The sequence below is a fragment of the Mandrillus leucophaeus genome, unplaced genomic scaffold (genome assembly GCF_000951045.1).
Source record: "Mandrillus leucophaeus isolate KB7577 unplaced genomic scaffold, Mleu.le_1.0 Scaffold1652, whole genome shotgun sequence".
NCBI lineage: Eukaryota > Metazoa > Chordata > Mammalia > Primates > Cercopithecidae > Mandrillus > Mandrillus leucophaeus.
In genome coordinates this window covers 76,240-104,228 of record NW_012101646.1, presented here as the reverse complement: position 1 = coordinate 104,228, position 27,989 = coordinate 76,240, and the positions used below count along the sequence as shown (strand labels likewise).

At 43.4% G+C, this 27,989-nt stretch overlaps 1 protein-coding gene across 5 annotated transcripts; it reads right to left on the bottom strand.

Moving 5' to 3' along the window:
- Positions 1-498: 498 nt before the first annotated feature.
- Positions 499-26,536, bottom strand: MPP1 (membrane protein, palmitoylated 1, 55kDa). Of its 5 annotated transcripts, XM_011976406.1 has the most exons (13): positions 26,268-26,498; positions 13,476-13,553; positions 13,410-13,415; positions 13,060-13,138; positions 12,277-12,362; positions 11,239-11,307; positions 8,256-8,452; positions 7,168-7,274; positions 6,391-6,471; positions 5,416-5,496; positions 3,532-3,734; positions 3,134-3,208; positions 499-1,163 (listed from the first exon to the last, which is right to left on the bottom strand). In XM_011976406.1, exons 1-13 carry the CDS (start codon positions 26,367-26,369, stop codon positions 987-989), a joined length of 1,341 nt encoding a protein of 446 aa, XP_011831796.1. In that variant the 5' UTR covers positions 26,370-26,498; the 3' UTR covers positions 499-986. The 5 variants fall into 5 exon arrangements, with proteins under 5 accessions (XP_011831796.1, XP_011831793.1, XP_011831795.1 ...); XM_011976403.1 differs by having other exon boundaries at positions 13,410-13,553; positions 26,268-26,536; XM_011976405.1 differs by having other exon boundaries at positions 8,256-8,392; positions 13,410-13,553; positions 26,268-26,536.
- Positions 26,537-27,989: the final 1,453 nt, after the last annotated feature.

Below are 27,989 nucleotides of genomic sequence, written 5' to 3'. Positions count from 1 at the left end.
GAGGCTGAGGCAGGAGAGTCCCTTAAACCTGGGAGGTGGAGGTTGCAGTGAGCCGAGATCCTGCCACTGCACTCCAGCCTGGGCAAAGCAGTGAGACTGTCTCAAAAAAAAAAAAGTGTCGCTTCCTGGGGGAGTCCTTGGATGCAGTGAGGAGAGGCCCTGAGCTGTAGCCACATTATGAGCCAGGCGTGCAGAGTGGACCCCAGCCCTGGCTCAGTGACCAGCCTCCACTGTACCACGGGACCCCAGGCTAGGATTTTCTCTAAATATGTGCCCACAATGGGCTTTCCTCCAGATATGACAACCTTAGGGTGTTTTTCTACATGGGCACTAGCCAGTAGAGACCTGCAGTGGGGGCACAGAGAATGGGGATTCTTCCAGGGCGCTGGTGCTTATCATCTGAACACGAGAGAGACATCTTGTGTTAATGCCGTTGTCCAGGAGCTTAAGTGAAATGGACCACATTTCTTTGTGTGGAAACCCAGAGTTACAAGGTCATTGGCATTTTAACACAGCATTTTTATTGCTTTTGAAGGCTTCCCTAGAGCAGACATCATTCTATTGCACAGATGGGTCATTTTGGCATTATAGAAAGTTGCAGTTAAAAACGCTTTCTCCAAAATAAAAAGACAAACGAGATACAGTTGAAGGCAAAGGAGGGCAGGCTTTAGAGGGATGGGGTCGTTGCTTTTGCTGTGCATCATCCTTGATTAGCAGTTACGTTTTGGTAGTACTGCTTACCCCCAATTTCTAGAAATCCTTTTGAAATCCAGATTACTGGGGCCCCATCTATCAGGAAAATCAAATCCCAACCCTTCAGGAGCCTGAGCAAGAAGACTGAACCCTACTGGCTTAATTAGGATAGCTGCAGAGAGCTGGAAGCTGACACAAAACTAGTTGGAGCAGCCCTGTTTGTCTTAAAGCAAGGGGGGTGGAGTTCCAAATGCTGGAGAGGGGCATACAGTGGGTTCCCCCATTCTATAAGCTTAGTAAACCCAGGAGACAGGCACCCACTGTGGAGAACTGCACGCTTGGTCGAAGGCTTCTTGTAATTTCTTAAGGGTTTCATCAACACTATTATTGACCAGTGAGAGGTCAAAGTAGTGAGCGTACTGGCTGCGGATGGCCTCAGAGTCCTTCTGCAGCTGCTGCAGGGCTTCTGTCTGCAAAGAAGAAAGCCACAGATGAAGCAAGCTGCACCACCCCCAGCCCAGAGAGGCCAGTGACAGATTTTAAAGAGCAATTGTTAGCGCTGCTCAGCTGTGCATCATACTTGAAGAGTCAAACTTGGAAGACATTGTGAAAGAATGTTAATATACGGCATGAAGAGGCAATCTCAAAAGACCATGGCAATTCTCAGAGGATCTCAAGCTAACCCTGACCAATCAGAGCCCTCTGGAGAACCAATAGCTATGCAGAGACAGCATGGACTTCACCAGCATCTCCTATTAATGCCCTTTGAACATGGAAGAGCCATTTCAACAACCACCAGAGCTGCAATACTGAAACAAAGATAAAGGTGATTTGTTTTGTTTTGTTTTGAGATGGAGTCTTGCTCTGTGGCCCAGGCTGGAGTACAGTGGCACAATCTTGGCTCACTGCAACCTCTGCCTGCTGGGTTCAAGCAATTCTCGTGCCTCAGCCTCCCGAGTAGCTGGGATTACAGGCGTGCGCCACCACATCTGGCTAATTTTTGTATTTTTAGTAGAGACAGGGTTTTGCCATGTTGGCCAGGCTGGTCTCGAACTTCGGACCTCAGGTGATCCGCCCGCCTCGGCCTCTCAAAGTGCTGGGATTACAGGCGTGAGCCACTGCACCCAGTCAGATAAAGGTGATTTCTAATCCCAGAGCACACCTGTAATCCCAGCACTTTGGAAGGCCGAGGCAAGATGATTGCTTGAGCACAGGAGTTCAAGACCAGCCTGGACAACACAGTGAGACCCCATTTCTACAAAAAACAAAATTTAAAAATGTGTGTGTATATATCTCACGACTCTTTCTTTGACCTAAAACCAAGCAGCCATGAAGGACAAATCATGTAACTACATAAAAGTAAAAATGTCTGCATAGCAAAAAGACATGCCAAATTGGGGAAAAAAAATTACAGCTGATATTACAAAGGGCTAATTACCCTAATACAGACTTCCTATACATCAAAGGCCAATAACTCAGCAGAAAAATGAGCTAAGGACATGACCAGATAATTCTCAGAAAAGGCAATACAAATTGCTCTTCATATGAAAAAGTACCCAATCATCTCTTTTAGTAAAAAAGAATGAGATACCATTTTTCCCGCCAGTAGCCTGGCAAAAAAAAGACAACATGCTACAGGCAAAGAGAAACAAGCACTCTCACAGGTGGTTGGAGGGACTACAAATCCTAAAGGAGTGTAGTTTGGCAGTCCCTGTCCAAATTCTAAGTGCATGTGCTCTTGGACCCAGTGATCCTACTTGGGAGTTTTTCCTACAGATATATTTGCACACATATGCTATATGCACAGGGCTACTGATTGCAGTATTCTTTATAATCAGTGTTTGAAAGCAACCCAAATGGCCATCAACAGGTGAATGGTTAAGTAATTACACATGCATGCAGTAGAAGACCATGCAGCTATTGAGAAAAATAGTTCCTCACACCCTGATAGGGAAAGGTGTCCATTGTTCAATGAAAAAGCACAGTGTAGCAAAGTGCATGGGTAGGGCTGGGCAGAGGAGCAGGGTAGGCTTTTCAATATATTCCTGGCCCCTCTGTCTTTCCTCACAGCCATACTGCACCCCAGGGCAGGTTCAGTGCCACCTCTGTCCATCACAGCTTCCCCTGCCAGAGCCTGCATCCCACCAGTATCAGGATCTGCTCAACTGTCCATCTCTACCCCTGGAACTGTGTGCCTCTGGGACAATGACTGGGTCTGGTTTGTTTTGTCCCCATTACCTGTCATGGGCACCGGCCTAGCTAGTGGTTTAAGAGCTCGAATGAATGTGCATGCCCTTTGGCTTCTTGGCCCTGGAGGAAGAAGCCCAGCTGGAGCTGTGACCTCCAGCCAGCACTCTGGCCAATGACCTGGACTGAGGTCCTAGTCTGGGCAGGCCCGGAGAAAGTGAATTCCTACCCAACCCGCACAACCTCTCCTCACCTGAGTGCCCTGGTCAGTAGGTGCAATGAATACAATGAAAGGTGAAAGTTCTGCTGTCCGAACAATTTTCAGGGTCTAGGAAAAAAAAAAAAAAAAAAAAAAAAAAGAGGGGAGGAAGGAAGAAAAGAAAAGTGAAAACAAAAAACAAAACAAAACAAAAAACCTACATAGCTGTCATAATGGATTCCTTCTAAATAAGCAGCTTTGAGCTTTACCCCAATACTACTTTCCAGCTTTCCCAGTACTACTGTTCTTGTTCCAGGCTGACCCCATTAAAAGTGCTGAAGCAATCCTGAGCCCCCAGAAGATTCCCAAGGAGCACTATCTTTTTCAGCACTCTCTTCGCCATCCCTTGTGTGGCTGAGCCCATCCGTCCCTGCCCTTCCATGCCTACCCACCTGGGGCTCAATGTCAAGGATGGCAATCTTGTCTTGCTTATGAATCTGGTGCACTGTTTCAAATTTGGTGCCAAACATGTTGCCTTGGTAGCTGCCAAACTCCAAGAACTCATTGGCAGAGATGTTCCTTGTCATCTCCTCTGTTGAGATAAAGTGGTACTCCTTCCCATCTTCCTCACTCTTCCTTGGCGGCCGTGTTGTATCTGTGTACAAGAGCCCAAATCCCTGACAAACTCCAGGTCCTCACCCTTTCATGAGGGCTTGGACCATGGTTGTCTGTATTGAAACCCTAGCTGCCTTTGGTGCATTGACTTTAATACAGGGGTTCCTGAAGAGCTGATGCTCGAAAGTGATGTACACCAGGAAATCCCTCCATCTGCCCAGGACACATTCAATTTTTAAGGGGCAAAGCCTAACATAGAAAATTCCTATTATCATTTTCCCTAGATGAAGTTACATCTCTCAAACTTCCAAATCTAGGAATATTGAAACTCAGAAATGAAAACAGCAGAAAATATTTTTAAAACAGATCTATAGACTATGCTCAGGATCTCTTGGAAATATATTTAAGGTTTCCTTTTCATGACTTGGAAAGAAGAGTACTTTGGTTTACTCTCAGCTCATGTTGTTAAAAATTGGACTATTTTCTATTACTCATATAAATTGTCTAATCAGTAAAATATGCTCCAGATATTGTAGTTTGAAACACAATCCTCCCAACCTCCCCTCTTTCCATCTTCCATTGACTGTCTACTTTGCCTCCCAGATCACACTTGTCTCTCACCTGGCCCCTTCTCCTCAATCTACAACCACGTGTGATTCTCTTGAAGGAGGAGCCTGTACTGGTTATTTCTGCTTCCCCACTCACTCCTGGGGCCATTTGCTTTCTGCTCCTAATGCGAACCTGGAATAAGTCTACGTCCCTCCGGCAAGGAGACAACTTTCAATGATCCATGTGTAAAAAAGCAAAATGAAGAAAGAATAAAAAAAAAAAAAAAACCTAATATGAGGTTTAGAATCTGGTTTTCTATTTTGCTTAGCAGTACAGTAATTCCTCACTTAATATTATTATCAGTAGGTTCTTAGAAAATGTGAGTTTAAGTGAAATCACATGCAGTTGGTCCTTGAATAACACGGTTTAGTTCAACTTCATTTCACTGTATTGTTGATGAGTAAAAAAACTGTTTCTTGTTATATGTCGTTTCACTTAAAGTCACAGTCTTCGAAGAGCCTATTGACAATATTAAGCGAGGAATGACTGTATTTCTTTCTGGGAACATGCAGCATCACTTCTGGGAATGGAAGAGTTATCAAATTCACCTGATCACTGGCGCTACTCTTCTCCATATCTAGGACTGCTGTTGAGATAGTTTGGGCCTTTCCTAGGCACTGCTTTGATTTAGAAGACATTCCATGAAAATGAGAGGCAGCCTGAATATCAAGAGTGGGATAGCTAAGGAAATCTACCAAGGACATCCACTCAGTGGACTATAAAACCATTCTCAAAGAGAATTAGGCAAATTGCAGGGGAACATGAGAAAATGTTTAAAAAGTAAAACGACAAAGTTATATGTATAAACTTTAATACTTAGTAATTTTTAAGGCGGTATAAAATGTTTACTATAGCTTCTGTTATGTAGACAAACAGCACGAATAACAATAAGAAAACAGTTATTCTGTTAGGTGGAGGAATTGTGGGCACAAATTTTTATCTTTCCATATTTTGTTTAGTTTTAATAATCAAACATTTAAAATAAAATAATTAAAAAAATAAAATAACACTATGGTATTTCAGATGGAGAGTGGTACTGTGATAAAAAGTGCTACTGATGCCCTGTCCTTCAGCCTGTCACCTCCCCTCCACAGTGCCTATGAGCTACTTACATGGGGCAGGGTACACAAACTTCTCCGGATTCTGGCTGAGCAGGGCATTCTTAATGTGGCTGCGACCCACCCCACTGGCTCCTGTGTAGAGAGAGAACATCTTTTGGAAAGCGGGGAGAGGAGCAGGGATCGGGGATAAGATACAGATTTTCCTCTCTCGGCACTCAAAGCTGCCAACAGGTGAACATGAGTTCGGGTTCCATGTGGGCTGGAGTCAGGGCCTTTAAGCTGTCAGAAGATTTGGGGCCACCAAGGGGCTTCAGGTCCTTTTTTCCATTTCGGGGAGAAGGCTCTTTCTGAGGACTAAGGGTTGGGACTCAGAATGTAACTGTCACTTCTGCAGAGGAGCCAGCGAACACATGAGGCTTTCTGGTTATTTTCTAAAATTTCTTCAAAATTAATGGAACTGAATTTAAGCCAGTGTTTTTACTAGAAATTTTACCAAACTTAATGTAGATCCTCTAACCAACTAAAGTTTCAAGTCTAAAGACAGGAAGGTGAGCAGCCCGCCAGAGGCAAAGCCTACATACCTGGCTTTGAAGCAAGGACTTACTCTGTTTCAGGTCAGAGTCACTGCTTGGGGGAAGCTTCCAAGGCTTACATGGGTGACTGACAGCTCAGAATACTAACAAAATGCTAGCGAAGCTCTCCAACATATTTGCTTTAAAAAGCATATCACTGCCAGTGGACAGATGAACAAAGAGCAAAACCTTGTTTCGGACCTGCCAGCATGAAACCTAACCAAAAAGAATTCGTTGCTAAATAGTAGAGAAACTTATAAGGTTTAGTTTCACTTGTGAGGTGGACCCAGATGGGGTGCATGTGAGGATTCAGAAAATTCCTTACACCTGCTCTATGTGGAGAACCCAAGAGACCTCACTTATTTTCTTCCTCACTGCCTTTTCTTGGGGTGGGCACATGATGCAGGCAGGAAAATAAAGACAGAAATGTGCAAATGGGGCAATGAGAAGATACCGATCAGCACCAGGGTCTTCCTCTTGAATGCAGGGAGCCGAACGACTTCCTCGTAGGAAACAACATCCAACTGATCAAAAACTAGAGACAAAGAAAACCAAGCAGTGTTCATTTCCAGAGCTGGGAAGAACAGTGTTCCACACTCTGAAGTGGGAAAGAACCTCACGATATCTCAACAAGCAGGGAGGAAGTGACTAGAGATGAGGCTATTGACCCAGCTGCTCAAGATGGAGACCTGGTGTCATCCTGACTCTCCACCCCCTCACCTGCTCACAACCCAAGACTGCCACGATCATTCCCTGGCTGGTGGTGTGCATGTGACATCTCAGAAAGAGAAATGCAGATGGAAAGCTGACCGTGTGAATTCTCTGCTCAAAACCCTTCACTAGCTCCAGAGTCTGTAGTACAAAATTGAAAACGCTAGGGAGGGTGCACGAAGCTCCTATGACCTGGTCCTGGCCTCTCCCTCTGGCCTGTGTTCTTGCCCCACTTCTCCTCTCCCACCACAGATGTTCTGGCCACATCTACTTCTGTGTGAGGGGTGGGGTGATGAGTAGGTGTAGGCAGACCACTAGTCCTCCTTTACCTCCACTGGTCTGACTGCGGCAAGCTTGTGAAGATGGATTCAATAAAAAGAAACCAGAAGAAATTATATGCTTTATGTAGAATGTGCCTTCCGCTGCACACTGCACCACCTCCCCTTTTCTGCTGGTTACAGAGACTGGGAAACACACGAATGCTGGAGGAGCCTGGGGCAAGAAGGCTCAGAAAGCTTACTCGAGCTGTGCTTGGCCAGATATTTGTCTTTGTACTTCTTCTTCTTCCCAAAGGGACTGCAGCTCGGGGCTTCGCTAGGAGCTGACTGAGCTATACTTGCCACTCGCCTGGTAGGAAAAGACAATCAAGGGGTCAGCTTTCCTCCCCCTCCCCTCATAACCCCCTAGTCACTCATTCCCTAATCCCCTTCACTCTCTGAGTGTCCGTTACAGTGGGACATAATGTGTGCAAAGCGCCCCATACGCTGTTTGGTGCATCTTGCACTGTGCCCTGCCCTCAGTCAGGGACCTGGCCCCTTGAGTCTGTGTCATCCAGTACCTGTCAGCACATTCTGGCCACAACGCACAAACAACGTGCTTTCTTTGGTCTAGACCATAAAGGTCTCAAACCTTTATGACCCTAAGAAATACACTGTACATTGCAAGCCAGTATTACATATACATCTATAAACAAAACACATACACACACCCCACATATATATATCTAAAACAACTGCTTCACAAAACAATAACTTGTATTACTACATGTAATAGATTCTAATATTTCTATTCAATGTCAACCCCACAAGGGTTGTAATCTTTACACTGGGGTAATTTTGCACAGGCAGAGGGAGGCTCAGTGTTGGATATGTTATAGGTTGGAACTGTTTTGTGAATTTTTTTGGGAGCAATCTGACTCGGGGACAGGAATTATTTCTTCTATGTACCAGAAATGTGCCTAAAGGACACATACTTAAATGTGACTGTTTTCTGCAGGACTCCAAGGAAATCCCAGAAACAGTATGGCTGGTAGAAGCGCACTAGCTTGGGAGATAGGAGACCAGGGAGGGCTCCGTCCCAGCACTGTCACGTGCTTTGTAACTATGGGGAAAAGGTTTAAGGAAGCAAGAGGCCCACATAGGAATGAAGAGCTATTTGGGCTCCCTCGCCTGTAGTTGCCTCTTTAACCCTCCCCCAGCCATTATGCCAGGAAATCTAGGAGGTCTCCTTGGTCGAGAAACAGAAACTACAAACAAAATGACAGATTTTCTGAAGCTAAGTTATTTGTGGCAGGCACATGGCCCTTCCGCCTGCACAAAAATGGCTCACCATTCCTGCAGTTCAGGGGAAGGGATCAATCCTGCTGACTCCTTGGAGGAGCCTTCCACCCGTCCCTGCCACCAATTGCTGTCATCCTTGTTGATAATCTGGATAATGTCCCCAGTAGCAAACTTCAGTCCCGCCTCCTTGCAAGGGATCAGGTTGTCCTTTTTGGGATCATAGTCAAACTGCGCTCTCATGAACATCTAAAAAGAAGGCAAAAGGAACTGCAGGCGGCAGCTTCAAAAGAAACACCAGCATCAGAGCATGTCCTGCTGTAAACAAACTGGGTCAAGATACACAAATCTGACAAGAATCTTACAATTTCTCTCTGCAACAGAGATGTAAAAACGCCAAACAAAATATTAGCAAGTCAAATTTAGCTATGTATAAAAAGTATAATAAATCACACCCAAACAGGATCTAGTTCAGCAATATAAGAAGGTTTACTACCTGAAGGCCAATAAATTCACCACATTAACATAAAAATGGAAAAAGATCATATGATCCCCTCAACAGATGCAGAAAAAGCCTATGATAACATTCAAAACCCATTCAAGATTAAAATTCTTAGCAAACTTGGAATAGAAGGGAAGTTCTTTATTGTGAGAAAGAATACCTACAAAAACCCTACATCCAGCGTCATACTTCTCAGTGAAAGATTAAAAGCTTTACCCCCTTTTTTTTAAAGGACATAGGTCTTGCTATGTTACCCAGGTTGGTCTCGAACTCCTGGGCTCAAGCAATCCACCCGCCTTGGCCTCCCAAAGTGCTAGGATTACAGGCGTGAGCCACCACACCTGGCCAGCTTTCCCTTTAAGATGGAAAAATAAACAAAAATGCCTGCTATCATCACTTCCACTGAGATATGGTGCAGATGCCTCTTTTATCCAAATTGACATGCAGGTTTGGCATAGGGATACACAAACAGTACAATGGAAAAGAATAAATAGGCCTGTAAATATTACTCATGACAAAAGTGATGCTGTACAGTAGATGATACTGGTTCAATTGGTATCCATATGGAAAAACTGGAATCTTGACCTCTTACCTTACAATATGTATAACAATCAATCCCAGATGGGTTGTGGATCCAAATGTGAAAAATCAAACAAGTAAGCATTTAGAAGAAAACATAGGAGAATATCTTAACCTTGTAGTAAGTAAAAACTTTTAAAACAAGACGTAAAAAGTGCTAATCAGAAAAAAGTGGTAGATTGGATTTCATTAAAATTGAGAGTTTCTAGTCATTAACAGGAACCATGAAGAAAATAAGCCACAGAAGAAGAGAACATACTTGGGATGCATATGACAAAGGACTCTTATCCAGAATATATGAGGAACTCCTACAAATCAGTGAAAAGCCTTGAATTGGTATCTTACAAAAGAGGATACCCAAGTGGAAAAAAAACATATAAAAAGGAGTTTACCCTCACTAGTCATTAGAGAATTTTTAGAATCACAATGTGATACCACCATCAGGATGGCCAAAGGGCGAAAAAAAAAACCAAACAAATCAGACAATGGTAAGTATTGGTGAGAATATAGAATAACCAGAACTGTCATACTATGCAGCTGGGGATGTCACATGGTTCAGCTACTTTGGAATACTATTTGGCAATATCATCTAAAGATGAAGACACACATATACTACAACCTGGCAATTCTACTCTCAAAAGAAAGGCATAGATGTATGCACAAAACACATGCATAAAAATCATATGATTTTTCTCCATTTTTCTGTTAACGTGGTGAATTCATTGCCCTTCAGGCAGTAAATCTCCTCGTATTGCTGAATTAGATCCTGTTTGGTTAATGGCAGCACTACGTAAGACCAAAAAAGCTGACTGAATAAATTGTAGCATGTTCATACAATGAATGAATGAGAATGAAGCAATATAGGTGATTCCCATAAACATAATACTAAGTGAATAAAATGAGACACCAAAGAATTCATACTGTATAATTCAATGTTAATACATTTCAAAAAGGGGCAAAACTCATCCCTGCTGTTAGAAGTCAGGGTTATGGTGGGCCTTGAGGAAACAGGCATGGTGGGGCTGGGGGCGGTGGTCTTAGGCTGCTGGCATATTCTGTCTCTTGAGCTGGGTGCTGGTTGCATGGGTGTATTCAGTTTGTGAAAAAATCATCCAGTTTTATACTTGTGATGTGTGCCCTTTGTTGAATATATACCCATATATGCCAAAACTTCAATTTAAAAGTTTACTTAAGAAAATTATACCATCACACTACAAGTAACCTGCAATAGAAACTTCAGATGTATTCTTTTAAATATCTCCTTCTTCCACATTGACTTGCCATGGCCCTGTCCAATCTATTCCTCTACTGGCTGATGAGCTGTGTGCAAACTGGGAACCATTTCTCTTTATGTCACCTCCATGTTCTAGCACAGTACTTTGTACATGGTAGATCCTCAATAAATTGTCAATGAGTGCTCAACAGCTTCTATCTTCTTTCTTTCTTTACTTCGCCACTATCAATCACAGGGCTTTATTATTGCTATTTTAAAAGTTATTTGCCAATTTGCTTGGTGAAAACTGGTGTCCCATGCATATTTCAATTTGCATTTCTTTGATGACAGGTAAGATAAAATATTTTTTTCATACGTTCAATGCTCATTTGTAGTTTTCGTCCTGTGAATGATCTCTTCATTCCCTTTACCCATTTTCCTCTTGGAGTTGTATTGATTCCTTACCATCTGTAGAATAAGATTACCCTCTCCCTTCCTACCTGATCACTAGCAGCAAAGGCTCATTCATTCTCTACTACTGTCGTCACTATGTTCTCCCTTGAGGAAAGGGGAATGAGCTCCTGTATTTTATACCAGGCAGGGAATAATGGGACCCTGAGCCAAGCAGCTACACACTTGTGAGATACTTAGAACTTATCCCTTATAATCAAATTTCAAAGAATACAAGACAAATGGCCCAACTCCTGCCATCATGACAACAGAGAAAATGGCGCCACCCACCTGTAGTGCAGGAAGACGGCTTTGCTGGTTGGGAATTACTTTTAATGAGATCATTCCTTTGGTTTCTTTCTATTTAAAAAAATGGACATAAAATTGTACAGAAAACTCAGTTGAATGATGTGATCATTCATTCCAAGTCCCAGGTTTTTTTCCCCAACAACCATCTTTACATTTTGAGATTCTGTAGGACAATTCCTCCTTTAATACAAAAGTATCATGTGCCCCATAAAGCAGCATAACAATATGAAGACATGCAAAGAGTAACAAAGAAAAGCTAACTAAAGACTTTTCCGAGCTGGGCACGGTGGCTTACGCCTGTTGTAATCCCAGCTCTTTGGGAGGCTGAGGTGGGTGCATCGTCTAAGATCAGGAGTTCGAGACTAGCCTGGCCAACATGGTGAAACCTCGTCTCTACTAAAAATGCAAAAATTAGCCAGGTGTGATGGTGGGTACCTGTAATCCCAGCTACTCGGGAGGATGAGGCAGGAGAATCGCTTGAACCCAGGAAGCGGAGGTTGCAGTGAGCCGAGATCGCGCCATTGCACTCCAGCCTGGGTGACAGAGCGAAACTCCATCTCAAAAAATAAATAAATAAATAAATAAATAAAAACTTTTCCTCCCCAAAAAGTCCCGAAGAAGTTCCTAAAAATGAACTATGGCACATATATATCCAAGCCTTTCCCCATACCAATAAAAGCATTACAAATATTTACATATATTATACATATACATACATATGTATTGTTTGTTTTTAACAAAAATGGGATTCTACTATACACATGATAACTTGCTTTACTTCATTTGGCATTACTTCATGGAATACCAGATTGATGCTCCGGGTTATTTGCCCTGCTTTAGAATTTTATGAAATAAAGGCAGAAAATTATCATTTCTTACACAAAATAAAGACTAGCAGTGAAAAGAGCCCCCTCAAGAAGGTACAAATACTTTGACAGAAAGACAAGGTCACTGATACCAATGTGGATCAGCACTTATGGAGACAATGGAAGGTCTTCATCTAGCATAGAAAATACCCACCATTGCCTTCTGCAGCTGATCCACTGAATGATTAGTCACATTTGTGCCATTGATTTCTAGGATCTCATCCCCCACGTGAAGAGAGCCTGCCATGAAATGAAAAATCAATCCACAAAAGAACAAAAGTTCAAACAGGAGCTGTCGATGTAACTCAAGATACCACAGAAGAGAAACCAGGATTTCTCAGCATGTTATGAAACAGATTGCGTCAAATACTCAGGATTGAAAACATTTGACTTGACAGTTTAAGATGGTCTCATCCTCCTTGGCCTCAGTAGTCCAACAGCACAGTAAAACACCTTGTCCTCAAATTCCTGGAACTGGAGTGGCTACTGACTCCAGACTATGATACAGATGTATATACTAAAAATAACAAAACAAGGCAAAGAACTCAGTACTCCTCTTTCACCAGCAAGCTCCATGTTTCTTTGTTGTTTAGCTCAAACCCCAAAATGCTACCAAATGGTACTGCTGTCCTTTCCGAGTCTAATGCCATGGGTGGCATGTGGCAATTGTTCAAATATTAACTACTAGAAAAATCTTGGTATAAATAGGTGTGAAAGAAGGCTCAGATAGAGAGATGGTCGCACTGGGCAATTCACATAGAGATCTTATCATGTAGTGATTCTACAGAGCCAGTTATTAAGCCACAGAAAGTCTCTTGGCACACTCACAAAAATGCTACCAGTTTGGAGGATTGTAAGCTTCATGCCCCACACCACCGAACAGGGAATAAATTATTGATCCCTGAATAAAAGCCCACCCAGAGCTCCCACAGAGCACCTTGTCTATGGATCATGCCACCATGAAGAATTCTGGCCACTGTACAGGACTGTTTTTCATTCAGCTTCAGAGTGATTCCCTGAAATAAAGATAATGGCATGATAAGCTTTATTTTAAGGTCTTTCTGAGGTTATTTTAGAAATAACTTATGGCAATTTCGCAGGAAAAGCATTCTCTATTTATACCCAGGATAGTCCTCAGCTAGAACAGGCATGAAGCCTGCTTTGAGGAGGAATTTGAGATGAGGATGAAAAGACAATATTGGGGTTGGCCAATTCCCTAACTCCATGAGCAGCCTCCTTCACTGGGCCAGAAGAGTCACTGGTGGGCAACAGTAGGACGAGGATTACCATGGGCTCTTCTGTGACCTTCTCGATCTGTATGAGTCGCACTTTCCGCACCTCCTGTCCCTTGACTTGGGCAGGGCTACCTGGGGCAGGAGACCCGTTGGTGTACATGTCCTCGGTCACAGTATTCAATGGATGCGATACAGCCTGTCAAGTCAAAACAACAAAGCAATGTATGAAATCAGGAGCAAGGCCCACAGTCAGTCCACAATCTGCAATTCTAACATTCAAGAGGCTCTGAAAACTTATTTCATAAGTTTGGCCTCATTCTTATTTGAATTAACATGAAGCTGTTTGTAAGCTTTATTTCTCCAACTTAATAGACACGTTAGCCAAGTGTGGTAGTGTGCACCTGTAGTCCCAGCTATAGTCCCAGGGCAACAGAGCGAGACCCTGTCTCTAAAAATAAGTAAAACAGACATGTTTATCTAGGTTGCTGCAGAAATATTAATGTGCCTTGATTTACATGGTGCTCCCCTGGATCCTACTTGGGGGATTACATAATATATAACAAAATTAGAAAGATTCTGAATCCTGCAGCACCTCAGGCTCCAAGGGTTTCTGGCATGTCCCCTTCTCCTCTGTATTTCCTTGAACAACCTGATGCTCTCAGTCACACAGCAGCAAAGGTAATTCAGGTTAACATCAGTTTCTCATGAATCACCTCTTAGGCTACAAAGAACTTCTACCTGTAGAATTAGGTGCTTAGGACTGGGCCCCAAACCACGGTGATGACAATAATACATTGCCACTGTGACTCCTTCCCCTAATCTCAAAGACAGCAAAGCTAAATGAGTTACTCTACCAGGCAGCAAGACCTCTTCATTATAAATCTAAAGTAATTTAAGGCACTGTGGTAAGAAGAAAGATAAAAGACCAATGTAACAGAACAGAAAGTGCAAAAACAGAGCCACACATTTATAGTCAGGTGACTCTGCAGTGAACTCAAGCCAATGACATGCATGCTGAAGCTTTCAGGGGTAAAGTGCTCTGATATCTGAAAATTATTTGAAATACCAGGAAAAAAAGGTGGACAGATGGGCAGTTTTTGGATAGAAATGTGATAAAGCAAACATAGCAACATGTTCATTGTAGAATCTAGGAGGTGTGGCTATATGGGTGTTACTATAAAATTCTTTCATCTTTTTGGCACCATTCCAAGAGCAGCCAGTACCCTTTAAAAATGTTATAAAATTTAACTTTGAACCATTTGAGCTTAATCTGAAGACTTTATTTCCCTTTACCCATAAGTGTCTCTACATGTTAGGAATGAGCATTTTCAAAACTGAAAATTTAACGTTGACACAATATTGTCATCTGGTTCTCAGTTCATATTTAAATTTTGCCAACCCTTTCAAGAATGTCCTTTATAGCTATATATTTCTTCCCCAGTACAGAATCCAATCTAGGACTTTTTGGTCCCAGAATCCAATCTAGAACCAGAATCCAATCATGCATTTTTCACATTTCCTTACTCTTCCTTAATTTGGAAAATTTCTTCTTTCATGACCTTGACACTCTTGCAGAGTACACACCTGTTATTTTGTAGATGTCTCTCAGTTTGGGTTTATCATCTGATGTTTTTTTAAAGATTAGATTGGGATTTTGCATTTTTGGCAGGAATTCCAGGAAAGTAGTGGTGTGCCCTTTCCAGAACAACACTATTCTTAAAAGCCCAAACCTGAAAATACCCCAAAAGTCCATCAACAGTAGAATGGATAAACTGTGGCATATCCAGTGGATATCCCACATCAATGGGAATGAATGGCTACTGCTACACCACAACATAGTGGATCACCTGTGGATCACTCACAGGTGATTGCTCTCTTCCCCTTAAAACACTCCTTCTCAGTTTGCTTTGCTGGTCTTTCCTCATCTTACTGATCTGTTAATGTCTAAGAAGCCCAGGGCCTGGGGTAAGAGCAATCACAATGGGGAAAAACTATGGAAACCTCTGAAAACGCTCCCTTCCCACCCCAGATAAAATATTAAATCAAAAATAATATAGCCACCTGGAGGAGGAGGAGGAGGAGGAGGAGGTATATGCCTGAAGTGGGCTTATGGAAGGATCTGCTGAAAATAGAGGATAGCTGCATTCCAGTCATACCCAGAGGTGACCCTCAAAACAGTAAGGAGGGAAGATCTTCCCAATAGGCAGAACTGTGAGGAGTGTGCCATTCACTGTGTGGGGAAGGAGAAGGGTCCCTAGAAGGGAATACATGTATTCCTGAGCAGTGTCCACTGGCCTGCCCAAAGCCTAGAAAAGGACTAGAAGATGAGAGACAAGGAAGTCTGGAGTAGAGGCTTACATCATTTCTAAGGGACTCTGATTTCTAAGTAGAAACTTTGATAAGATAGTGAGGTTTGGGCCAGGTGCAGTGGTTAACACCTGTAATCCCAGCACTTTGGGAGGCCAAGGTGGGGAGATCGCTTAAGCCCAGGAGTTTGAGACCAGCCTGGGCAACATGGTGAAACTCCTGCCTCTATAAGAAATTTTAAAATTAGCCGAGTGTAGTGGTGCAAGCCTGTGGTCCCAGCTACTCGGGAGGCTGACGCAGGAGGACTGCTTGAGCTCAGGAGTTGAAGGCAGCAGTGAGCCATGATCATACCACTGCACTCCAACCTGGGCAACAGAGGAAGACCCTGTCTCAGAAAAAAAAAAAACAAAAACAAACAAACAAAAAAAACACAACATGGTGAGGTTTGAAGTAATGTTCACTATCAGGTGACCTCAATGAGGGAAGTACTGAGAAAGAGAAACTGCCTTGTCTAGCAACTAGAACTTCAAAAAACTCACATGACACCAAGTCATATGGCATTGCTGTTATAACAAAATTGTCTAAGATAGGCTTATATTAAAAAATTGACTTATGATACCTGGGATACACCATGCAGGTATGAAAAGGAGGTTCTGAGGGTAATCTTGAAGATTTATTGTTAAGCAAAAAATAATAATAATGTGATGAAGGGTATATTAGCTTCATCATGAAGAGTGAAAGAATGATTATATTCATATTTGCTTAAAAATCCATAAACTGGCCAGGTGCAGTGGCTCACACCTGTAATCCCAGCACTTTGGGAGGCTGAGGTGGGAGGATCACTTGAACCCAGGAGTTTGAGACAAGCCTAGGCAACATAGTAAAACCTTGTCTCTACAAAAAATAAAAAAATTAGCCGGGCATGGTGGTGTGCACCTGTAATCCTAGCTACTCGGGAAGCTGAGGCGGAAGGATTGCTTGAGCCCAGGAGGTCAAGGCTGCAGTGAGCTGTGATTATGCCACTGCACTCTGGCCCGGGTGACAGAGTGAGACCCTGTCTCAAAAAATAAAATAAATAAAATAAAATAAATGAAAATACATAAACTATGTCTGGAAGGAGACATAAGAAACAGTGGTTACTTCTAGGGAGAGGAACTGGGTGGCTATAAGATGGGGTGAGAAGGAAATTGTTTTCACTGTGTATCAAGTTATACCTTTCAAATTATGTATTATGTGCTTGTGTTACTTTAATAAAAGAAATTAGTAAAAGAACTTTCCAAAGTGATTGGGACTCAGGTTCAAGTACTTGTATGGATCTTGTCCTGCCTCAGCCTTGACCCTGTTTAAGGTGAGGAGGGAAATAGAAACCCACAAAAAGTCATCAGGGTTGAAGGATTTCTTTCTCTTCTTTACTTTTCTTTCTTTTTTTTTTTTTTTTTGTTTGAGAAAGAGTCTCACTCTGTCGCCCAGGCTGGAGTGCAGTGGCGTGATCTTGGCTCACTGCAACTTCCACCTTCCGGGTTCAAGCGATTCTCCTGCCTCAGCCTCCAGAGTAGCTGGGATTACAGGCATGTACCACCATACCTGGCTAATTTTTGTATTTTTAGTAGAGACGGGGTTTCACCATGTTGGCCAGGCTGGTCTCTAACTCCTGACCTCAGGTAATCTGCCTGCCTCGGCCTCCCAAATCTACTGGGGTTACAGGCATGAGCCACCGCGCCTGGCCAGGATTTCAATAGCTTTCTAGAAGACAGAAAGCAGATGGAGGAACGACCAAGGAGAGTTGAGACAGCTAGAGCCTAGGATGTGCATACCGGAGGCACCAGCCAAGGGGATAACTGTGCCCTCTGCAGAAAACAACAGATTCAGGGCTCAGAGACCCCCAAAAGAAGTGAGGCTTGTGGTTCTTGTCTCATTGGCCAGAACTGTGGAACACGGCCGTCCCAGCTAAAAAAGAGGCTGGGAAGATTAGTTTAGTTGAGCATCTTGCCATCCCAAACAAGATCAGGGATCTATAAGTGAGAAGTGGGATGTTGGATCGGCAACCAGTTATAACAATATAAAAACCACTTACTGATTTTTACTTTTTAGAACTCACTTAGAAACAAATCATGAAACAAATAACAGACTGTAAATATCACCACCATGACAATATTAAGGTACATATGTACATGATAGGAAGTTGGCAGGTAAAAAGGGGAGAAAAAAATGAAGGGAAGAGGCCTGTAATCTTGTTCTGTTACAAAGTGGGGATTCAAGAAGTAGTATCTGCATTGGTTGGACAATAAATGAAGGAATGAATGCATAATTTAAAGTTCCAAGCCAGGTGTGGTGGCGTGTGCCTGTAGTCCTAGTTACTCGTGAGGCTGAAGCAGGAGGATCGTTTGAGCCCAGGAGGTCAAGGCTGCAGTGAGCTATGATAGCACCACTGCACTCTAGCCTGGGCAACAGAGTGAGACCCTATTTCCAGAAAAAGAAAAGAAAAACCTCCAAGGGTAACCACCAAAGCAGAAGTTGCAAACTGTTTTATTTCAACCACATGTCTCTGTTTTGTTTAGTAAAAATCAGGGGACTATAACTTCTTTTTAAAGTACTGGAAAATCTGGCACCGCTCTCCAGGTGGCCCCAGCTCTCACATTCCCTACTGATGCCTCATCCAGAGGCCAGTGTTGGCTACCGATCACCCTACACTTGGGGTGTTATTTTTCTTATACATAAGAGTTTTCACTCACTTGGTCCATGTAGGTTACACTAAAAGCACGTCTAGACTTGCCCCTTTAAAAATCATATACATGATGGAAAGGTACAGGCCCATGAAAAGCTAAAACAATTTTGAAAAACAAGACAGTAGGAAGACTCAGTCTGCACAGTTTTGAAACTGACTGTAGTATAGTCTCAATAAAGACTACATGGTATAGACACGCAGATCAATGGAACAGGAGAGGGAACCCAGAAACAGATCCACAGAGATATGCCCAGTTGATTTTTAACAAAGATGCAAAAGCAACTCAATGGTGCTGCAGCAATTGGAAACTCATTGCCAAAAAGGGAAATGCTGACCTGAACCTTACCCTCTAAAATGGATATGGACTTACATGTAAAGTGCAAAACTAGAAAATATTTTTGGAAAAAATAGAAGAAACTTGTCAGGATCTAGAGCTAGGCAAAAAGTTCCTATACATGACACCAAAAGCAAGATCCATAAAAGGAAAAATTGGTAAATTGGACCGCATCAAAATGAAAAACTCTTGTTCTGTGAAAGCCCATGTGAAGATTATGAAAATACAACAAGCTACAGACTGGCAGAAACATTTACAAAGCACATATCCAATAAAAGACCGGTATATAGAATATAAAAAGAGAGTACTCAATACTCAACAGTAAAAACAATCTAATTAGAAAATGGGCAAAAAACATGAACAGATATTTCACCAAAGAGGATATATAAAGATGGCAAATGAGGATATAAAAAGATATTCAACATCATTAGCCATCAGGGAGAAATGCAAATTAAAAAAACAATGATATGTCACTACACATCTATCAGAACAGCTGAAATAAAAAATAGTGACAATACTCATAACTGGTGAAGCTGAGGGGAAATTGGGCATCTCATACATTGCTGGTGGGAATGTAAGTGATATGGCTTCCTTAGAAAATAGTTGAACACTTTATTAAAAAACCAAACACATAACTACCATACAACCCAGGGATGGCACCTAGAGAAATGGAAATTCATGTCCGCTCAAAAGCCTATACATGAATGCTCATAACAGCTTTATTTACAACAGCCAAAACCTATAAAGAACCAAAATATAGGTGAACAGTTAAACTGTAGTACATCCATACCATAGAACACTTCTCAGCAATTAAAACAAAAAACACTATTGATAGTAAAACAACTTGGGATCCATCTCAAAGGCATTATCCTGACTGAAAGCAGGCTAATCTATCTCAAAACATCACATACTATATGATTCCACTTATATAACAAAATCATAGAGACATTGAACAGAGTAGTGGCTGCAAGGGGTTGCGGGGATGGAGTAGGGAGGAGGACAAGTGTGAGTATGAAGCGACAGCAGGAGGGAGGTCTTTGTGGTGATAGAACAGTTCTGTATCTTCATTGTGGTGGTGGGTAGAGGAATTTTATTTTATTTTATTTTATTTATTTTTTGAGGCGGAGTCTTGCTTTTGTTGCCCAGGCTGGAGGGCAATGGCACGATCTCAGCTCACTGTAACCTCAGCTCACTGTAACTAGTTGAACTCCTTCAACTAGTCCCCACGTCTCCTCATTACTGACGTATCATAGGAGAAAAGATATGCAGAATTCAATCAATTCTCCTGCCTCAGCCTCCCGAGTAGCTGGGATTACAGGGATGCACCACCACACCCAGTTAATTCTGTATTTTTAGTAGAGACGGGGTTTCTCCATGTTGGTCAGGCTGGTCTCAAACTCCCAACCTCAGGTGATCCACCCGCCTCAGCCTCCCAAAGTGCTGAGATTACAGGTGTGAGCCACCATGCCCAGCTATGTTATATTTTTCTTATCCAGCTTTATTACAGTGATTGCTTTTTACATGTCAGCCTTTAAATTAAATTAAAGACTCAGCAAAGCTTAGTAAAGGCAGAACACATTCCAGCTAGAAAAGTTCAAGAGTTGCTATCCCAAAGGTTGGTCTTTCAGATGTGCTTATCCGTCAAGATGTTCCTCTTTGCGATGACTAAGAGTCATTATCACGCTTACCCAGAAGTTGCAAATGATGACTAAGAAAAACGGAAACTTTCAACGTGGTAACTAAAGTACACACTTGCAACAATAAGTTTTCCAAAAGCAAAGCACAATTTTCTCCCCCATCAACTTGTCCCTGAGCCACCCTGTCTTCATGAGACTCTCAGAAAGGGAGGGTCAGCTTCTCTGAGACCTCATCTTACAGAACTCCTTCAACTAGTCCCCACGTCTCCTCATTACTGACGTATCATAGGAGAAAAGATATGCAGACATATACTGTAAGTGACATGAGTAATGCTGAACAAATAATAAAGGTCAAAGGTACTAGATTCTATTTCTCAGAGGTCACTTCACAACCTCCACATCATCCCCTCAAAGCAGCCACCATCATCTCTACTGGATACAGGAGGCCACAGAGCTATGGCAGGCCTGCCCCTGACCAGTGACAAGGCAGGGCGGAAGTGGCTCTGCTAAGGATGACTGCTGGGATTCAGGAGGAGCCAGGGAATAAACACCCACCCACGACTCCATGTCTGGCCTTTGTTCTGCAGCATCTGGCCTTTAATCAGACAAAGTGCTGGAGTGGCAATGCCTGCCGCTCTGAAAGCCCCTGCGGAGGAAACATCTGCAGGGTTCAAAGGGCAGAGGCAGTTGCTCAAAGGAAGTTGGAATTTAAAAAGAGATGAAAAACAAACTGGGCGGGGGCAGGTGGTGGTGGGGGTAAATAGAGCAGGGGCAACTGAAGTTGGCTTTCTAATCCAAACAATCAGATTAAGTGACAGTGAACATAGGAAAGAACAAACATTTGCTCAGCCTACTGTTAGGCTTTTTGCCAACTGCTCCCACGTGGAGACTTAGAAAGCCAAGTCCAAGACGGCGAGAGGATGCCAGACAGCTGCCCAGCAAGCCCTGGCCCCAGGTGCCCGCAAATTCCCTCTCTTTGCATGGGCAGTATCCTATTCCACTTTGGGAAAAAAACAAGAGAAACTGAGAAAGCCAAGGGTATTCTGAAGTATTAGAAAAAGATTAGCAATGTTTAACCACAAATGAGAGGAACTAGGGAGAGAGGAAGGCCTAAGAGCCAGGATATTCTTGCAGGTACTGTAAAATCATACATTAACCAGGTGCTTTGCTTCTCAGGTACCAAATCCATCTGGGAACGCACACATCAACCTAAAGGCCAAGTCTCTAGAGATCCCTTTCCAACGAGCTTTATCTACCCCATGCTTTCAGTACACATGCAAAGGCTTTTGCTTTCACCGGGCCGGGACGGAGGTGGGGAAACAACAGGAAACTCAAGTAGCACCGGTCCGCACAGAAGAAACACAAGGCTGCAGATACCTGGTGCTGAGTCCGCCATTAAACCAGTGCCAGAGCTGTGTGCAAATAACAACACTCGTTAAATCAAATGCTCATCCCCATTCTATGGTCAATATTTGAAGACATGAAATGGTTCAGAAACCTGTCTGAGCTTAAAGGATGAGTAAGCCTCAGACTCCAGAAGTTAAACTATAAGCATGGACTTTGGAGTTTGTGCAGGTACAAGGAGAGAATGCAGGTGCTGTGTCGCTCACATAAAGGCTGCCTCTGCACTGTGCAGAATATTCAGAGATGATGACAGGTGCTAAGGAGGAAAATAAAGCAGAAAAGGCCTCGCAAGGAAGATAACTTTTGAGGGAAAACCTATTATGAGTTTTGTTCATGTCTATTTCTTCATATGAAAGAAAAAAAGAAAAGCAAAACTCTATGTTATGAAAGTTCCTCTTCCCCTCCTCTGGCGTCACTTCCCCTACCCCAGCCAATCTTGGAAATATGGCTATTTATTTTTGCCTTTCTACACTCCACACTCAGAGTTCTTTTTTAGCAACGTTGAAAGGTTAGAGGCAATTCACTGCTTCTGAGAAAACTCTCTGCATCGACTAATTTTGTCGCCCCTCCTGACACTGTCTCAGGACATTTTTGATGGTCACAACTTAGCGGCGAGGTATTACTTTTTACAACAGAATTATCAGACCCAAAATGTTAACAGTGCCCAGGTTGGCAAACTCCAATTTAAGGGAATTGATCTTAACCTGAAATATCTGTTCCTGATATTCTATTATACTTCAGTGTCTTGAGTAGGGAGAACAAATGAGTTAGAAAAGAATAGAACGTTCATGATGAAACTCGAATCTACTTAGCCACAATAAAAGCAGATTCTTATCTACAAGGTATCCTAAGCCCTTCTGGTGTTGAAAAAAAAGTCATGAAAGGCCAGGGACGCTGGCTTATACCTGTAATCCCAGCACTTTGGGAGGCCAAGGCAGGCGGATCACCTGAGATCAGAAGTTTGTGACCAGCCCGGCCAACATGGCGAAAACCCATCTCTACCAAAAATCAAAAATTAGCTGGGTGTGCTGGCAGGTATCTGTAATCCCAGCTAGCTGGGAGACTGAGGCAGGAGAATCGTTTGAAAGTAGGAGACAGAGGTTGCAGTGAGCCAAGACCACGTCACTACACTCCAGCCTGAGCGACAGAGCAAGGCTGTGTCTCAAAAAAAAAAAAAAAAAAAAAAAAAAAAAAAACGAACAGAAGAAAAGTCATGAAGTTCCTGGAACTGAAGGATGGGAAAGGCAGACTGGCTGAGACCACACCACATACTGGGGAAACTGGGCAGAGGATTGCATAATTTGAAAATTACACTTTACTTTCTAGTATCAGTTCTGTGAAAAGAGAAACCTTGAACAGAAACATTTCCTTTGCAAATGAAACAGCAAGATCCAAGTCTGGAGCAAAAGTTCTTTCTCAGGTGAAATTATAACTAGTCAGAAGCAGAGTCAGTGATCATGCACACCATAGACTCGACCTCCTCCCATCACAGAAGGTGCCACACCTGGCATGCACCTTGGTGTCTGTGCACAGGCTATTCCCTCTGCCCGAGTGCTACTTGCCAGTTACAGCCTAGGTACTGGGAAATGCAAGAGCCCCACCGTGCTGGGTGCCTCTCCTTGCTCCACAGCGCTCCACGCCTGCCTCTATCACATCACCACCACACTACTCTGTATTTGTTTCGATGTCTGTGTCCTTCCTTATTTGCCTCCTAGTTCCAGCAGCACACCTGGAGTAGGCAACAAACAACACTGCGTCACACTCAATGACCACCAGCGGGGAGTAATGCTGCATGTGATGGCCCTAAGAGCCAAGAAACAGGTTTTCTTAGTGGAAATTTGCCTGGAGCCTGACTTATCTGTTAGGTGATTTTTTTGATGTGGGATAGGCCTAAGTGAATTTTCAGGGATTCGCAACCTATTGCTTCAGGTCCCGGGGAAAGTGTTGCTTCAAACAGGCCCGAAGAGGAAAGCAGTAACAGGAATTTTACAACTACTTTTATGTGCATTAATGGGTGCTACTGTGAAGAACAAGGCCAGAGAGAGCTAATAAAATTAGTTTCTTCATCAACCTGCCTAGACCACATTGAAAAAAAAAATAGTTTATCTAAGGAAGAAGATATACTTAAATAGGGGAGACAGGCTACATTCAAACCTATTGCAAAATTATCTTTAGACAATATTTTTTCAGTATTAAATGTGGATTATAATTGGAAGTGAAACTTTGTGTTTTGAATCGGTAGCCTTTTTCCATAAAGTGACACCTTTAATGAAACTTTCAGCAAAATAATTTTATAATTTCTATTGAAGCCAACAACTTCCTCACAGGTTTTCCTGCTTCAACTCTTGCCACTATAGAAAACCTTTCTGACTGCTACTACTGGGCAGGCAGCTCCTAGGGGATACTGAGTCATTACCCTGGATGTCCCAGTGTGGCTCAAGGTCCTTGTCAAGTATTACCTCACGTAAATGTTGCCACAAGCTTCCAAACTTGCCAGTTTCATAAAGGAGAGAAAGCTAAGGTACAGAGAGCTTCAGCAGCTTGCCCACAGCCACGCAGCAAGTGAAAGGCAGAGCTTGGTGCTGCAGCAAAGACTGGTAAGAGCCCCAAAGGGAAGGTGAACCTAAAGAAATAAGAAGCTGCAGGTTTGTGGAGTCAAGCCACACTTCATCATGTGAAGATTCTCCCTCAGATGCTCACTTTGGCACAGCTGGATGCTATTTCATTTAGGGATTTAGTAAGTTTTCTTATTTGATCTTCTTCAAATCCTTTAATAAAGACCAAACAAATTAGCTAACTGGTAGACTATCTCCAATATTATAGTATAAACTCAAAGCCCCACAAAACATGCTGTTTACTCAGGGGGTGTGCCCACAACATAACACTGGTGGTGACAGGGCCTCTTTTCGAAAAGGCAATCTTTCAAGCATGCCCATAAGAGAACACATAGGTTTACATAAGAACCCCGACACAAAATACATCATACTGTAGGATTCTATTTATATAAAATTCCAGAAAAGGCAAATCTATAGTGATAGATCAGTGGTTGCCAGGTTCCAGGTGGAGGAAAGTGACTGACTGCCAAGGGCCACAGGCGAACTTTCTGGAACCCTGAAAATGTTTATTCTTTGTCATGATTGTGATTGTCGTTACATGACTGTATACATTTGTGAAATGTCATCAAACTGCACAATTAAATTTCATGAATTCTACTGTATGCTAACTGTACCTCAATAAGACTTCCAAAAATAAATAAAGAGATTTTAAAAAAATAGTTGAGGCTCAGCCAAGTGAGTACTGACTGTGGGGAAGAAAAAAAATTACAAGTCCAAGTTCATGGGGAATCAGGTAACAGAACTTGTAATTTTGTCTTGTCATCTGTATAACAATAGCATCTTTCACGCCTGTATTATTTCTGCACTCATTTAAATCCAGGCTGTTGCAATCCTGATTTGAAATGACAGGCAGGTGTGAATGCCTCACTCCGCAGACACAAAATCTAGCCTCAGTTCTGATGCCCATTACTTGTTTCCTTGAGTTAATGCCACTCAGCCCAAAGAGTCTACAGCTCTACTGTTTGCCTTACGTTGCAGGGATCTTCAGTTTTCTCATCTGTGACTTCTAAGCTTCTGCCTGGCTCTCTGGTTCTCGCTGGACATTTTCCCCTTGGGACCTGGCCAGCATGCTGTGAGGAAGGCCAAGCCACAGGGAGAGGCTGCTGGTTGATTTTCCGGCTCATGGCTCCAAATGAGAGCCAGCATCAACCTCCAGATGAGTAAGTGAGCCGTGTCCCCACCTGACAGACCCTGAATGACGACCACCTTGCTGGGCCCAACCAAAACGAACTATGAGAGACAAGAAAATGCTCAGTGTTGTAAACCAGCGAGTTTGGGAGAGATTTGCCAGCAACAGATAAGCACAACCTACCCTTAGGGCATCTTTGAGGACACAGGTTAATAGCTATTTACCAGCCATCCATCCCTGGAATCTGGATTCCTTGTTCCACCCGCAAATACACACTGGCCACCCTCTTTGCACCACAGCACAAGGGGACCTGCCTAAATGAAGAGGAACAGTGAGTGAGCTGTTTAGAACCAGAAGCTGGCTTTTACAATCATTTGTGCGGATCCAAACACAAGTACTTCAACAACAACCAGGCAGACCTACTCCTTGATGTGTTCCTTAAAGACTTTCTGTTACTCTGACTTCCGTCCACGAGGAAGTTTTCCTTGACCTTAATAAGCTCACTGTCCAGGCCGCTGTCTCTCCTGATTTCCAACTAGAAGGACTGCTGGGGGCAAGGATCCACTGCACCAGCAGCCCGGTACGAACCCGGCCGCGTGCTGGCCTTGTCCCCACCCCGCTGGCTATCGCGGCCTCCGGCCTATGGCCAGGATCCGCAAGGTCAGGCCCCCCGAGGACACGGCCCCGGACAGGGAAAGTCCCGAGATGAATAGCCGAGCCCCCGGCCCAGCACCCTTGGGACTCGCGGAGCCCGCTCACCTCTGGCCGACTACGCTTCTGCAGCAAGTGCTCCAGGTAGAGGTCGGAGAGCGCCGTGTGCATGCTGCCCCCACTCTCGCCCTCGCTCGCCTTGAGCGTCATCTCGCAGAAGCTGGAACACTGGAACCCAAGACAGGGCAGCGCTGAGAATGAGAGGGCCCGGGGCCTGCGGGGCTGCAGAGACCGCGGGAGACGCGGTGCGGCTGGGCCAGTCACCGCCCAGCAGGCGGTGCGCCGGGCGGGCGTGGACGGAGCTCCGCCCACGCTCCACCCACTCCTGCCCTCGCTCCGCCCATGGAACCCTCCCACGCCCCGGACTGCGCAGCGCCCTGCGCTCTGGGAAGCGGCCCTTAAAGGGCCTGAGGAAGTCGTAGCTGTAGGTGGCCGCGTGAGACGAATCCCCGAAAGATAAGAACGGGGAGGGGGCCCCCAGTTTCTGGCTGGTTGAGCACACGGCCCACGCCCCGTTGGGCCTGAGCCGCCCGGGTGCCCGGCCAAATTCGTGGGGATTGCGGAAAGGCAACAAGGGAAGTCGGAATCGGCCGGCTTAGAGGAGTCTGAAGGATGTAGGTGAACTCTAGACTCTTCCCATAAATTGATGCGGGCGCAGCATTACCCTTTGAGATCTGGACATTGCGAAAATGCCTTTAAGGCTCCTGTGCTGCTGCACCCTGTCATTTAATTGCTGTATGCTGTTCGATGATGAAACATCTTATTGCCTTCAAAACCAAACTGTTTTTACTTAGGGCAGATCTCCTGCTGTAAATGCCACAAAATTTTTCCGGCTCAGCGAAAGCAAAGGGAGCAAACATTCCTTAGGAACCCTAGAGGAGAATTCCTTAGCATCCTAACGCGTTGGAGACATTCAAACACCAGTCACAGTGATGGAAGGCTTTCTGAACAAAACAAACATGTAATGGACTTGTAGGGCTCTTGGTCCCCTACCCCAAGCTAGTAGCCTCACAGTATTAGAAGCAGTTCATCACTACATGTAATCTTATTCTGACCTTCCTCAAAGCTTCCTGGGAAGGAGGAGCTCATAGCCAAGAGGAGAAAATCCAAGGGCAACAGTTTAGAGCTGCATTGCCCAGTTTTCTCTACAAAGAGGCTGAACTCATGTGAATGACGGTTCCCTTCCACAAGATCACGCTAAACGAACGAGGCGGGGGCGGGGTAGAGATTGAAGTTAACACTGTGATATTGATGCACGGATAAACTAACTGAGCAATGGCGTAGAATAGAGAACCCAGAAACCCATCCATGCCAGTATAGAAATGTGGTATATGATAGAAGTGGCATGTTAGGTAAGTAAACAGGGACATTTTATTAACTGACGGTGGAAAATGGTTATTTATATTGGAAAAGATGAAATTCGAACCCTCATTCATGTGATATGGAAAATAATAATAATCTATTCCAGATGGATTAAGGAATTAAATGTCAAAAACATACCCTTAAAGCTCTTGACAGGAAACATAATCAAGAAACTTTTAGACTTTGGGATAAAGATTTCTAAACAATGTGGACAAACCATTGACCATAGAATGGAACAGTGGTAACTTTGACTTTAAGAATTTTAATTTATGAAGACACCATAAAGAGCAAAAAACACAGCTGTGCATTGGGGGAAAATATTTTCAATACAGATAAGTGGCAAGGAATTCCAACTGTGAATATATAAAGGACTACAAATTACTAAGAAAAACACAATCCAGTAAAGAA

What these genes read in the sequence shown, in the direction of transcription:
- MPP1 (XM_011976403.1), bottom strand. Translation starts at nt 26,369, where the DNA reads ATGACGCTCAAGGCGAGCGAGGGCGAGAGTGGGGGCAGCATGCACACG. An exon ending in TCCCCTGAACTGCAGGAATG is followed by an intron (nt 7,275 to 8,255) that starts GTGAGCCATTTT and finishes TTTTCCTACCAG; the next exon opens with GCGAGTGGCAAGTATAGCTC. An exon ending in GAAGACCCTGGTGCTGATCG is followed by an intron (nt 5,497 to 6,390) that starts GTATCTTCTCAT and finishes CTCTCTACACAG; the next exon opens with GAGCCAGTGGGGTGGGTCGC.